This window comes from Cavia porcellus, unplaced genomic scaffold (assembly GCF_034190915.1).
Source record: "Cavia porcellus strain 051 isolate PalLab524CR breed Dunkin Hartley unplaced genomic scaffold, mCavPor4.1 scaffold_6, whole genome shotgun sequence".
Classification (NCBI taxonomy): Eukaryota; Metazoa; Chordata; class Mammalia; order Rodentia; family Caviidae; genus Cavia; species Cavia porcellus.
Genome location: NW_026947489.1, coordinates 27836454 through 27848507, shown reverse-complemented (window position 1 = coordinate 27848507; position 12054 = coordinate 27836454). Strand labels below are relative to the sequence as shown.

General features: G+C 42.4%; 1 protein-coding gene across 6 annotated transcripts in view; it reads right to left on the bottom strand.

The window, feature by feature from the left end:
- Positions 1-550: 550 nt before the first annotated feature.
- Ttbk2 (tau tubulin kinase 2) overlaps positions 551-12054 on the bottom strand; it is a 160109-nt gene continuing 148605 nt past the window's right edge. For all 6 annotated transcript variants that reach the window (XM_003475448.5, XM_063249552.1, XM_023567543.2 and 3 more), the window contains 2 exons: positions 10017-11254; positions 551-7430 (listed from right to left, as the gene is read on the bottom strand). In XM_003475448.5, the coding sequence (XP_003475496.2) occupies positions 6968-7430; positions 10017-11254 (1701 nt within the window). In that variant the 3' untranslated portion in view covers positions 551-6967. The remainder of the gene's footprint in view (positions 7431-10016; positions 11255-12054) is intronic.

Below are 12054 nucleotides of genomic sequence, written 5' to 3'. Positions count from 1 at the left end.
TCCTCCTGCCTCAGCCTTCCAAGTGCTGGCATGGTGCCACCGCAGGCATGCACCACTACATCCAACTATCCCTTATTTGGAAAATTTTAGAGACTGAGCATTGTGGAAGTTGTTCCTCAGTGTGATGCTTACAGGGGAGTCCAGGCTGAAGAAAACACATTAATCCTTCAGGCCACACCACAGTGGAGAGAGTCCTGGGGCACCTCGTGCAGCAGCACTGGAGTACCTACAAAGGAGAGGGAGGGATAGGAGTCCCTGCAGTGAAACCAAAGTTGTGTTCTGTGGAACAGAGTAAGTGTCTGCCGCTAGATGGAGACAGTGTGGAGCAAATGGGCAGTTTTAGACCTGGCGATTCTGTGATCGGAAACCATCTCTGCTTTCACCTACTAAGACACTGAACACCTATTTCTACTCTGCCCAGGGCTTTTTTCTAGGTCACTTTTGGCCCCTTTTTCAAGCTTTACAGTGACTTTAAAGCTACCTGTATTGCATTTAAAACTTTAGAAAGTATTTCCCAGTTTCAAAGAACAATCCATTGCACAAATAGAACTAGAGTTGCATGCGGAATGAATATTTTATTACTAGAATATAAAAATAAAATACAAAATAATTTTAAAACAGAACTTAAAACACTGTACAAAGCTTTAATATGATACAAATGGGAAATTAAATAAATACACTTTTATGTACAGATGGCCTATGCAAAAGCACTCCGTGTTTCTGCCGTACTCCATGTCCTTGGTTGCCTGAGCAAAACTTGGAAGGGAGCTGCAGGGCAGGGAGGGACACAACGCAATACCTTTGAGGTATTTCAGGGAGCAGCTTCTCATCTTTCTGGTCTCACGAAGAGGAGAGAGGACAGAAAAATGGGTTATTAACGGTATCTATTCCAACTCACTGGTCTTGTGCAGGAGAGAATTCTGGTTTGTGGATGAACCTGATCTCACAGCTGCCAAGAGTCTATAACTTTCAAGATTTATATTGCATTGAAAACTAGAACCTTCCACTCTTTTCTTAAAGGCTAGGAGCTTGTAAGTAAAAGACTTGAGCAGAGGGCAGGGATTGGGAACTGGGTGATAAGGAGTGAGAGGCCCCTGCCTGGCTCATCTGCTGTGCTCTTAAAACAGTCCAATGTCAAAACCCCAGAAGCCCAGGGTTATATTTCCTTTATATCTTTTTCTTTGAATTTCTGACAGTGTTTTATCTTACAGAACTAATTTCCCTATGTGATGCACAGTTTAAAAACAAGGTTTCTGGAGAAAAGTCCCCAAACTTACCCCTCCCTGGTGGCTTCTTAAAATAAATCACAGTCCCACTCTGGTGGCTTTGTTTACCCTTGCAGACCAGTGAAGACCACCACAGAGCAGGTAAGGCAAGGTGCTGCAGACAGTTTGTAGGGGTTTGGACTGCACACAAGGAAAAAAGCATCATGTGGCAAGGGTAGTCCATGTAAAAACAGATTGACTTGATGGCTTTAAATAGATGAGTGAATACTTGGCCACAAAATGTGAAGGGGTATTGAAGTACTAAAAGGTTAATCCCCTACCTTTCATTCATATAAAATTATCAGCAAATTCTGTAGTTCACGGCTTAAAAGATCTACTGTGCACACCTTACTCTTGACTCAGGGCCTTTGGCCCAGGGTGTCGGGAAGACATGGCCAATATCACTTCCAACCAAAGAGGTGGCGGTGACCTGTCAGGCTGCACAGGTCCCTTTGTCTGTAAGACCCAGGATTCAGCTGACTGTAAGAAAACACTCAGTTCATTACTGAGTAAAAGTTACAACTTTGCCATTCAGCATCCCGCCATTATATGGAATCTCAAGGTGATCCTGATGATCTTGTTACATACTTTAAGTTGCTGATCAACTTTACTCAAAGGCAGTAACTAAATAACAAGCTTACACATTTTAAAGGTAGAAAAACTGAGTTACAAAATGTCTTGATGAGCCATGTCCACCTGGGGACTTCTCTGGGATCAACACATATACCATCCAGATCTCCCTAAGTGAACGAGGACCCTTGTCCCGCGTCCTGGGGTTCCCTGGGAACACGCCTCCTGTGGTTTTCACTAGCAATGTCGAGCAACGGATTCCAAAAACCCTCAAGTCTTTCTGGGTTAAATTCCCTAATTCCAGAGGAATAACCAAATTATGGAGAAGATCTAATACTGTAGTTTCTACTCTAGTACACATCTTCGCGCTACACAGTAGAGTCTTACTTGGAGAGGACAGGACGTGAGCCATTCCAACAATGTCCTGGGGCTTTCCAGGCACTACCTCCCATATAGCTGAGGGCTGGAACTGCCTCTCACCCCAAGCTCTAAGTTAGGTCTCAATAGGAGCCCACAGTGGCTGAGCTTGGCGTATACTAACAGAGAGCTGCTGCAGTAGTTACATGCCTGAACCCTATACTACTTTTTTTATTAAATCATACATACAAAGTAATCATATTGTCTATAGAACTGACTCAAGAAGTTCAACAGTGCAGTTGGTGTCAACCTTTCTTGTCTCTTCAGTGACACAGTTACTAAACCTTTTCTCCTCATAAGCAAAGCGCAGACACACTGGAGATAAAAGGCACGGAACCAGGAAAAGGAGAGCTTGAGAGACTGAATGCAAACAACTCAATTCCACAGTACATGAACATGACAGAAGAAATTCTCTAAGCCCATGTTTTAATAGAGAAAAAGCAATGAAGTTTTTAAAATTATGAAGCACTTTGATCTCCAAGGCCAACTCTACATTATCTACAGATAAATGTATTTTCTAACAGCCAGGGCAAGATGCATTTTTTCTCTCTAAGCTACAAAATTCTGAATTCTGGATCTTGTTTCTCCTCTCACCATTTCCTAATGTTAGATTAGGAACACAAAATTGTCTGCTTATGGAAAAAAGTATCCATTTTTAATACAAAGCTACCGGGTACAGAAAAACTAATTACAGTTCTAACAGTGTCTGAAGTTAGAACACTCACACCAATGTACACTCTTTCTTTGCAGAGAGGGTGCAACTATCAAAACATCAGCACAGAATCTATGGCCTACCAGGCATCTCTGCTGCAGGCCCAAGAAAATCAGGTTCCACAGCCACAGGACCATGCTAAGCTGCCCTGTGGACACTGCACATGGCAAGCGGCAGCTCTGCACCCTGATGAAGCAACCACAGGAAGTTGATCAGGACCACAATGGGTCTCAATTACCATTCTGCTGCTCCAGACCTGCCTCACTAGACAACTTTACAAAAAGCCTTCATTTTGAAATATGCAACTTAAAAACCAGCAAATATCTGTGCCACTATCAGAGCTCAGCTTGCATACCAGCGCTGACAATGAGAGTGCCCCCTGCCTGGGGTGGGGGCGCGAATCAGAGATGATTTGCAATCTGTATCTTTATGTTAAATTTGATATGATCCATTTTTCTTCTCTGTGAATCACTCACTAGAGTCAAATGCCTTTAAATCATATAAGGTTACTAGGTGGAGTTTGGAATTTAATTCAAAGACCCTGGAGGACTGTCAGTCTAGTCCAGGAGAAAGGAATGGAGCTGCTGCTTCTTTTTGTTGTTTTTGAGACAGGGTCTTTCTATGCAGTTCAGGCTGGCCTTGGACTCACTACGTAGCCCAGGTTGGTCTTGAACTCACAGCAATCCTCCTAGCTCAGCCTCCCGTGCTGGGATCACAGGGTGTGCCACCACATGGTTTGAGCTGCTGCTACTCCTATTTTCTGTCCTTCCCAAGTAGTCTCTGAGACTATAAAGAGAAGGCAAGGGTAAGTGGACTTGGTAACTCATCCTGCTGTTGTTATAGGAGATACCAGGAGTTTTCAAAAACTAATTTTACCTTCTGTCCCATACTGCTTTTAGTATAGTTTGATTTGATTTGATTTAGTGGCCATGTTTCTCAGCTGAAATAAAATAAACAAACAGGCTTAAAATTATACTATACCATCACTAAAAACCCAAAAATAAATAATAAAGAGCTAAAAACAAAAACAAAATTTTGTTCTTGGTATAGTACTTTGAAATAAAATAAAAATAAAGTCCTTGTCAAAAGTGCTAGCTGAAAGCTACCAACTTCTGTTTTTAACCTGAGACATCTAAAACCATAAAGTAAATTTCTCTAGATAAGGGTGGTACTTATGAATGGACCTACTGACACATAAGCTATAATTAGTTTTGAAAGTGTCAGAGCAAAAATATCTTTGGTTAACTCTTCCTCTACATGCAAAATAAATTATTTTACACAATGAAGCTTTTATCTCTGGATCTTGATGAGTTTGTTAATGTTACCTTAAAATGGAAACAACACAGTGGAAAGGTTGAGAGAAAAATAGAAGGAACCAGAAAAGAAAATGTCAGTTGCCATCACCATCAACTGTGATTACCAGCAGAGAAACACCAGTCAGGAAGCAAATAACACGTGACTTCAGTTTTCCAGTGGTTACTATTAGACATTTCTGACTAGAGGGGTTAGTGTTTAAGCTGGCTACTTTTATCACAATTTAGTTAATGCAACAACAGTGAAGGAGAGAGAGAGAGAGAGAGAGAGAGAGAGAGAGAGAGAGAGAGAGAGTGTGTGTGTGTGTGTGTAAGAGTGCCAGGGAAGAGGGGAGAGGAAACAAATAACCAAACAGGCTTGGTTAACCCCCAACTCCACCCCCTTCCCCAAACAAAGTAGAAAAGAGCAACGCAGGGTGGCAACTTTTAGGAAATGTTTTTCAAACAATTATCCATCAGATCCATGGTTATAATCTCCATCTATCTATTCTAAGAACAGAACTATGTGATTAACATGGACAAATCTTTTAATATTACAAGCATGTCCCAATAATTTCCCCCATTAAAATTTCTTTATAGTGAAAATTAAATATTCTATATTGGCTTGTCAAAGGGAGGAGCAAGAAGAGTCTCAGGTCTCACAGACCAAGAACGTATTTTCAGAAAATAAAGATGGGCAAAGCCCAAGTATACATGAGGCAAACAATAGAAAAGGAACTTCCCGGCATGGGATCTTGGTTACCAGTGGGGAATGAGAAAGAGTGCGTTTATATAAGCATATCTCTATATATTTATAAATATTTATATAATTTACCATGAAGACATGCAAGTAGTGTTATGGCAACTATTATACAACATAATACAGAAGGACTGGTCTTCCAAAATTACAGTTGCTTTAGATAAACAGCAAAAATGTCTTATCTAGTACATTCCTCTGTAGTGCTTCAGACTAGAGAGAAAACAGGTTCCAACTAGGCTGTATTTCTTATGGGAGGCCTTATATGCCTCAATATAGTGTTCTGAGTTCGTTAAAAAGCTCAACACACAAAGAGAACAAGGTAAGTTCAGTGCAGCTTCAGGGCAGCTTGATGCAGCATTAAAATACGTTCACTTAGTGAGGAAATATCTCTCTTTTCCAATTCAACTGTATTACATTTGGCAGCAAACACAAGGTCAAAGAGAAAGCACAGATGTTTGCTAGAAGGCAAATTTCAACAGCAGGCGGACCCATTTACCTAACCTTAACAAGTTCTTCATCACAACGTGAACACTGATGGAGTACATGAGAGCCCATTTACAAACCCTGTATGCTTTCATTCTGCCTGATTCTTGTTAGCGCAAGAGTGAGGTTAGAACAAATATGATTCCCTTACAGCTTCCATGGGATTACATAGAAATCAGGCCAAGAAGCCCGACTACTGAACTAAAGCACAGTTAATGTTTTATTAAAAAATTAAAATTTATTTCCCCAGATACTCATTCCTTACTTGTCTAAAACACAAAGTGTATTGGCCTCTGTACCATACTTAATGTCTTCCTGTTTTTCTAATTCTCTAAAAGCAGAGTCATATTCCCAAGCAGTGTGCTTCCCTAGTGTCATCTTGGAGTTGTTAACAGAAAGAGCTGGGACCCTGGAGACACGCACACGGCTGCCCCTTGCCCAGGTGGAACACGGTGCAAGCATGTCCTTCTGTTCTCGAAAGCTGTGGCCCTCACTGTCCCCTCCAGACAATAATGCCTGCAACATAGCTCTAGTCAGACTCTTCTGTCCTTTACCTAAGTTTTTCAGTTATTTTTCACAATAAAAATGTACTGGGTTAAGAACTGTTGCTCCAAAGAAAAATACCAAGGGACTAAAAGAAGGGTAACTGCATTCTTAGCCTGTGCTGCTAAATATCTATCAGGATGTACTGCAAAAATAAGAGAGACTGGGATAGAAAGAAACACTAATTCTTAACTAAAAAGACCAAAAACCAAAACCAAAAAACCAAACCAAAACAAAAGCCACATAAAATCCAAGGAGGGTATTTGGAGTGAGGCAATAAAAGTGTGGATTTTCAATACAGTAAACAACTCCCTGAATCAATTACATGAGTACTGGTTCCCTCACAGGAGACTTACATACTCTGTTTTATCTTTACTTATTTAATTTTTTTTGAGACAGGGTCTTGCTATGCAGTTCAGGCTGGTCTTAGTAGTCCAGGCTGGCCTCCAACTTGCTGCCTCAGCCTCCGGAGTGTGAGATTACACATGTGCACCATCATGCCCAGCTTTTTATACTCTGATATCTGAGCAATGACACCAAGATTAGGAAAATGAAAATATCAAACACTTGGTATATAATTTTAAGTAGAGGCTTAAAAAAATCAGATGAACCCCTTAAAAATCTCATTCTGTCACCTACCCTCTTTTGTTTCAAAGGCAGCTAAAAAATGACAGCTTACTTATGAATTTCTCTCTCCTGAATATGGCAGGATTGCCAAATCCTCGGCAACACCCTATGACAAGGTGCTGATTCCTATTTGCTTGCTACCTGCCTTAGGTAATTCTTTATCATACATTATAGCTGCTTATAAATAACTGATCATATTTCTTTCTTTTGCAAGGGAAGAGCAACATTGATTTTTTTTAAACAGACAGTACAGGGACACACATGCGTCGGGTCAGGAGGAAGAGCTGGTGCCCGGCTCCTATCTGCTGAGCTTACTGGCTGGCTTGCTCTTCCCCAGGGGCGCTTTCGAGCTGGCTGGGTGGTGGTGGAGGCTGCCAGAGCCTTTGGGGCTGCCCCTGCTGGGTTTGCAGTGCTCCTGTTGGCAGGACCTCCTGGAGGAGGAGGACCCTGAGTGGCTGGGAGGGGACTTGCTTCTCCCCAGATGGGGGGATGAACTCCTCTGCTCGTGGTGGGGCCGCCCTGCCCTGGATGGGGAGGAACTGGATGTGCGAGGCAAGGGTGAGCTCCGAGGAGAGGCGCTGGGGCTCCTTCGAGGTACAACTGGACTCTTGGGTGGTGTTTTGGGGTTGTGTGGAGGTCCTGGGCTCTTGCATGGAGTAGTGCTCCGGGGCTTCTGAGACCCATTTTGAAGAATCTGAGCCAGGCGGGAGAAAAGGTCTGAGTCAGAGTTACTGCTTCCTAGGACTCTGTATCTGCGCAACCTTAAGAGAACAGAAAAGAATTATTTTTGTTTTAGTTTATTCCAAATGTGCCTAAAAGTCACAATGTGTCAAATCACACTGTGCATTGTGCACAATCACACTGTGACACAATGTGTGTCAACATCAGAAAATACACTCACAGGATCCAGATACTCTGCTATGCACCAGCTCAATGATCTTGACCATGAACCTGTGAGCTTTTTAGAAGCAAGGACACTGGCTAATTCATAGTACCACTGAGCAGATCAAGTGCAATAACCCAAATATCAGAGGTATGTCCGTCACAAAGAAATAGTTCAAGGGACTACTAGGTGTGGGGGTGCATGGCTGAAATTCCAGCACTTGGCAGGTTGAGGCTGGGGGATTCCTGCAGTTAAAGGCCAGACTAAACCACCCGGTATCAAAAAACAACAGAAACAAAACCCCCAAAGAAGTATCCTTCAAAAGTGAGGGATAGCTGGGCCTGGTGGCACATGCCTATAAACTCCATATTTGGAAGGCTGAGGCAGGAGGACCCCCACAAGTTTGAGGCCAGCCTGAATTACACAGCAAGACTGTCTCAAAAAAAAAAAAAAAAAGTGAGGGATAAATAAAGGTACTCTTAGACAAGAGCTGATACAAAGGTTAGCAGCTTAGCTCAGTGATAAGAGTATATGCTATGCATAAAGCCTTAAGCTTAAGTCTTAACACCGCACAAAATCTAAAACTTAATAATAAAGCTAAGGTAGTTAATTACCACCAGATCTGTCCTGCTAGAAGTTCTAAAGATTGAAATGAAAGGACAGTAACTCAAACCCATCTGAAAAAATAAAGATTTCAACAAAGGCACATACACAGCCAACTAAAAAGTGAGTATTTCAACAATGGTTTGTAACTTTATTTTCTGCATAATTTATGAGATACCTTTTTCTATAAAGAATCAATTAGTCTAAAAGTAGCAGATTTCTAATTTTGGTCTGTAACTGGTGAGCCTGCCTGGTGAGTGCTTTTTGTTTTCTACATAATTTAAGAGATTAATGTATTTATAATTATAAACTGGTTTTCTTTTTTTTGAGATAGGGTCTTGTTATATAGTCTAGGTTGGCCTTGAGTTCACCACATAGCCCAGGTTGGCTTCCAATTCACAGCAATCCTACCTCAGCCTCTGAGAGCTGCTAAGCGTCTGTTGCTGGGTACACTACATAAAGATGTGATTTGATTAGCAACTGAAAGAAGTGAGGATGGAGAGGTAAAAGAGGATAATTTCTTGTTAAGAGCAAAATTTTTATATGTATTTAAACTGGTATAAATCCAAAGGTATCCAAAACGAAAAAGCAATAGGAAAAGAAAGAAAGAAAGTATTTTAGAACTGAGGATATAGCTTGGTGGAGCACTTGCCTGGTGAGTGCAAAGCCCTGAGTTTGATTCTTGATACAAAAAAAAAAAAAAAAAAAAAAAGAAGCATCTCATGTCAAAGAAAAATTCAACTAAAGCCACAGGGACAGTTTATTTTGCTGATTTGTTTGTTTGGTACCAAGAATCAAACTCAAGACCTTGTGCTTATGAGGAAGGTGCTTATGCAGCTGAGATATATCCCCAGCCTGAAAAATTCAACTGAATAATGAACACAGTCAGGTGTGGTGATGCATGCCCATAATCCCAGCACTCAGCCGGCTGAGGCAGGAGGTCACTAAGAGTCCAAAGCCAGGCTACACTACATAAAAGAGGTCAAGGCCACCCTGCACTACACAGTAAGACTTTGTCTCAAAAAATCAAACACACACACACACACACACACACACACACACACACATACTGAATACAGGGATGAGGGAACAGGGGCAAAAAGCTCTAAGAAGGCGCACAGCAAACAAGCAGCAAAATGACAGTGGCGTGCTGTCAGCCTTGAGGGGGAGGAAAATTCTGGCTTACGCATGGTGACTGCTGAGGCTTTCTGCTGAGGAAAGGAAGGCAGTCACAACACACACTGTATACTCTTCTCACGTGAGGGCTTGACAATGATCAAAATCAGAGTGAAAGAAAGCAGACCAATGACTGCTGGGCTGGGGCTTTCTGTTTCATAGGTATAGTTTCAGTTTTACAACGAAGAGCTGTCTAGAAATGGACAGTAGTAACAAGTGTATGACAAAATGACCGAATTTAATACCATTGGTAAAAATGACAAGTTTTAGCCAGGCATGCTGGCATGAGCTTGTAATCTCAGCACTTGGGAAGCTGAAGCAGAAGGACTGCCATGAGTTTAAAGCCAACTGGGGCTTCATAGTGAGTTGAAGGCCAGCCAGCCTGTACTATATAGCAAGATCCTATCTCAAAATAACCAAAAAAAGCCAAAAAATAAAAAACAAACCAAAAACACTAAACAAAAAGATGGTAAATTTTATATTTATTATATGCTATACTATAATTTTAAAAATTGGGAAGAAAGAGTTAAATAGATCAATCTATACCAGTATACTGTCCTAGTATACTAGGAAGACCATGAAAGGTAGAAAAGAGCAGACGCGCAACAGCAGGCAAAAAGAAATGCTTCCCCTGGCGTCACTACAGGAGAGGAGAGGAACGCGACAGCGCGCAGGGCCAGTGTACCTGGCTTCCACTCCAGGCCTCGCAGGCGGCTTCCCGGGCGGTGGCCGAGGCAAGAACTGTGATGACAGCGAGCTGCTGACTTGATCTGTGCTCACCCACGAAACGGGCCTTGGAATCTTGCTCTTCCTGGACTGCGAGCTGATGGGTGACAGAAAGTTATCTTCCGCTGACCTGCTCAGGGGAGCATCTACGGCCAGTTTAGAAAAGGGCACCAAGACATCCTCCTCAGAGAAGGGCACAGGGACAGAAGCCAGCTTGTCCTCCAGCAGCTTATTAGAGGCACTGGAGAGGTCGCCAAGCAAAGACCTGAGCTGCCTTTTTCCCACCAGCAGTCTCACCAGGTCTGGCTGGTGGGCTTTCTTCTGCAGCAGCTTCTCTTTTGCAGAAACAGGTGAAGAGGCCTCGAAAGCTGACTCTATCTCTTGTGCTAGAACAGGGATTCGACTGTGTCTGGTTACAAGAGACGACCTGACCACGTCCTTCCGGGCAGGGGGAGCACACTCGCTCTCTGCAATGCAATCAATCAGTTCTCCGTTTCTCGGGGCACTTTTCTCTCTCTTATCCTCTTGGCACAGTAAAGCAGAGAGACCCTCATGATGCTCTGGCAGGGCCTCCATCTGGATGTCATCGCCCTTAGGCAGCCTGCTTTTCTGTACTGCTGCTACCTGGCCGTGCTGTCCTTCAACAGGTGGGTCAATGACTGTTGGAGAAAGTTCCGAAGTTCCAGCTGCCAGAAACCTCACGATCTCATGATTTCTGTCTTGATTTGGCACCACACTGAAAGTCTGTGTTTTGGTCCCATCGAGGGGCTCAGTAGTAGCAGAATGATCCTTTTCCTCAGTCCCCAGATCTCCTTGAAGTGAGAGCTCAACACAATACTGTTCTCTACTTAACTTCTCATCCTCATTATCTGCCCCTGGAATGATTTTCTCCTCAGTTTCTACAGGGAAATTTTCAAATTCCCTCCCAACTAGTCCAGTATCATCAGGAAGGTCTTTTGGTCCCAGGTCCTGAGATCTGTCACTCTCTTGAACATGGGGCAATGTGTCTTGGCCAACATGATCTACCTGAAGCCCTTCCCCTTCTGTCACAGCCAAGCCAGAGAAGTTTTCTCTCGGAGAGAAAAGTTCCACAGTGGGCTCCAAGGGCTGAAGATCTTTCTTTTCCAGATGCTGACCATAGTGAAAGCTTCCTGAGGTTGACTGTGTTGATGCCACAGAAGGTCTAGGAATTGTAATCTGGAGAGGGGAAGAAAAAAATGAAAACACAATTTGTGAAATATCAGTCAAGGTACATGACATCAGATTTAATACTTCAAATTCCAGTTTATGAGCAGAACACAGATGTTGACTAGGTCAACTCAATTCATATTAAAAATAAGCAATTACAAGCTAAGTGTGGTAGCACACCCTTATTATTCCAGAACGTGGGAGGCTGAGGCAGGAGGACTGCTGTGAGGTTAAGGCCAGGCTGGACCACACAGTGAATTCAATGTCAATCTGAACTACATATTAAGATTCTGTATGAAAAAACCAATCAACAATGCTGGGCATGGTGGCACATGACTGTAATCCCAGCACTTTGGAGGCTAAGGCACGAGGATTGCTGTGAATTTGAGGCCAGCCTAGGCTACAAAATGAGTTCAAAGCCAGCCTTGAACAAAACAAAAACTCTACATCTGTGAAAAGTTTCTTACATTAAATTCTCCAAATCCCTTCGAATATACCATGTGTCTAAACTCAACAATGTTGGTTTTTATTTATTTTTATTTTTTTAGACAGGGTCTTGCTATGCAGTTTAGGCTGGCCTTGAATTCACTTTGTGGCCAAGGCTGGCTTCAAACTTGCAGTGATTCTCCTATCTCAGCCTTCTGAGTGCTGGGATTATAGGTGAGCACCATCACACCTAGTCTCAACAGTATCTATAAAAGGATGCTTCACTGATCTTCTGAGACTGAAGCTAGAATTAATTTCTGTAGCTCTGAGATGAACTCATTTTAGATTAGATTATAAATATATGTGTGTATGCATAGTACTAC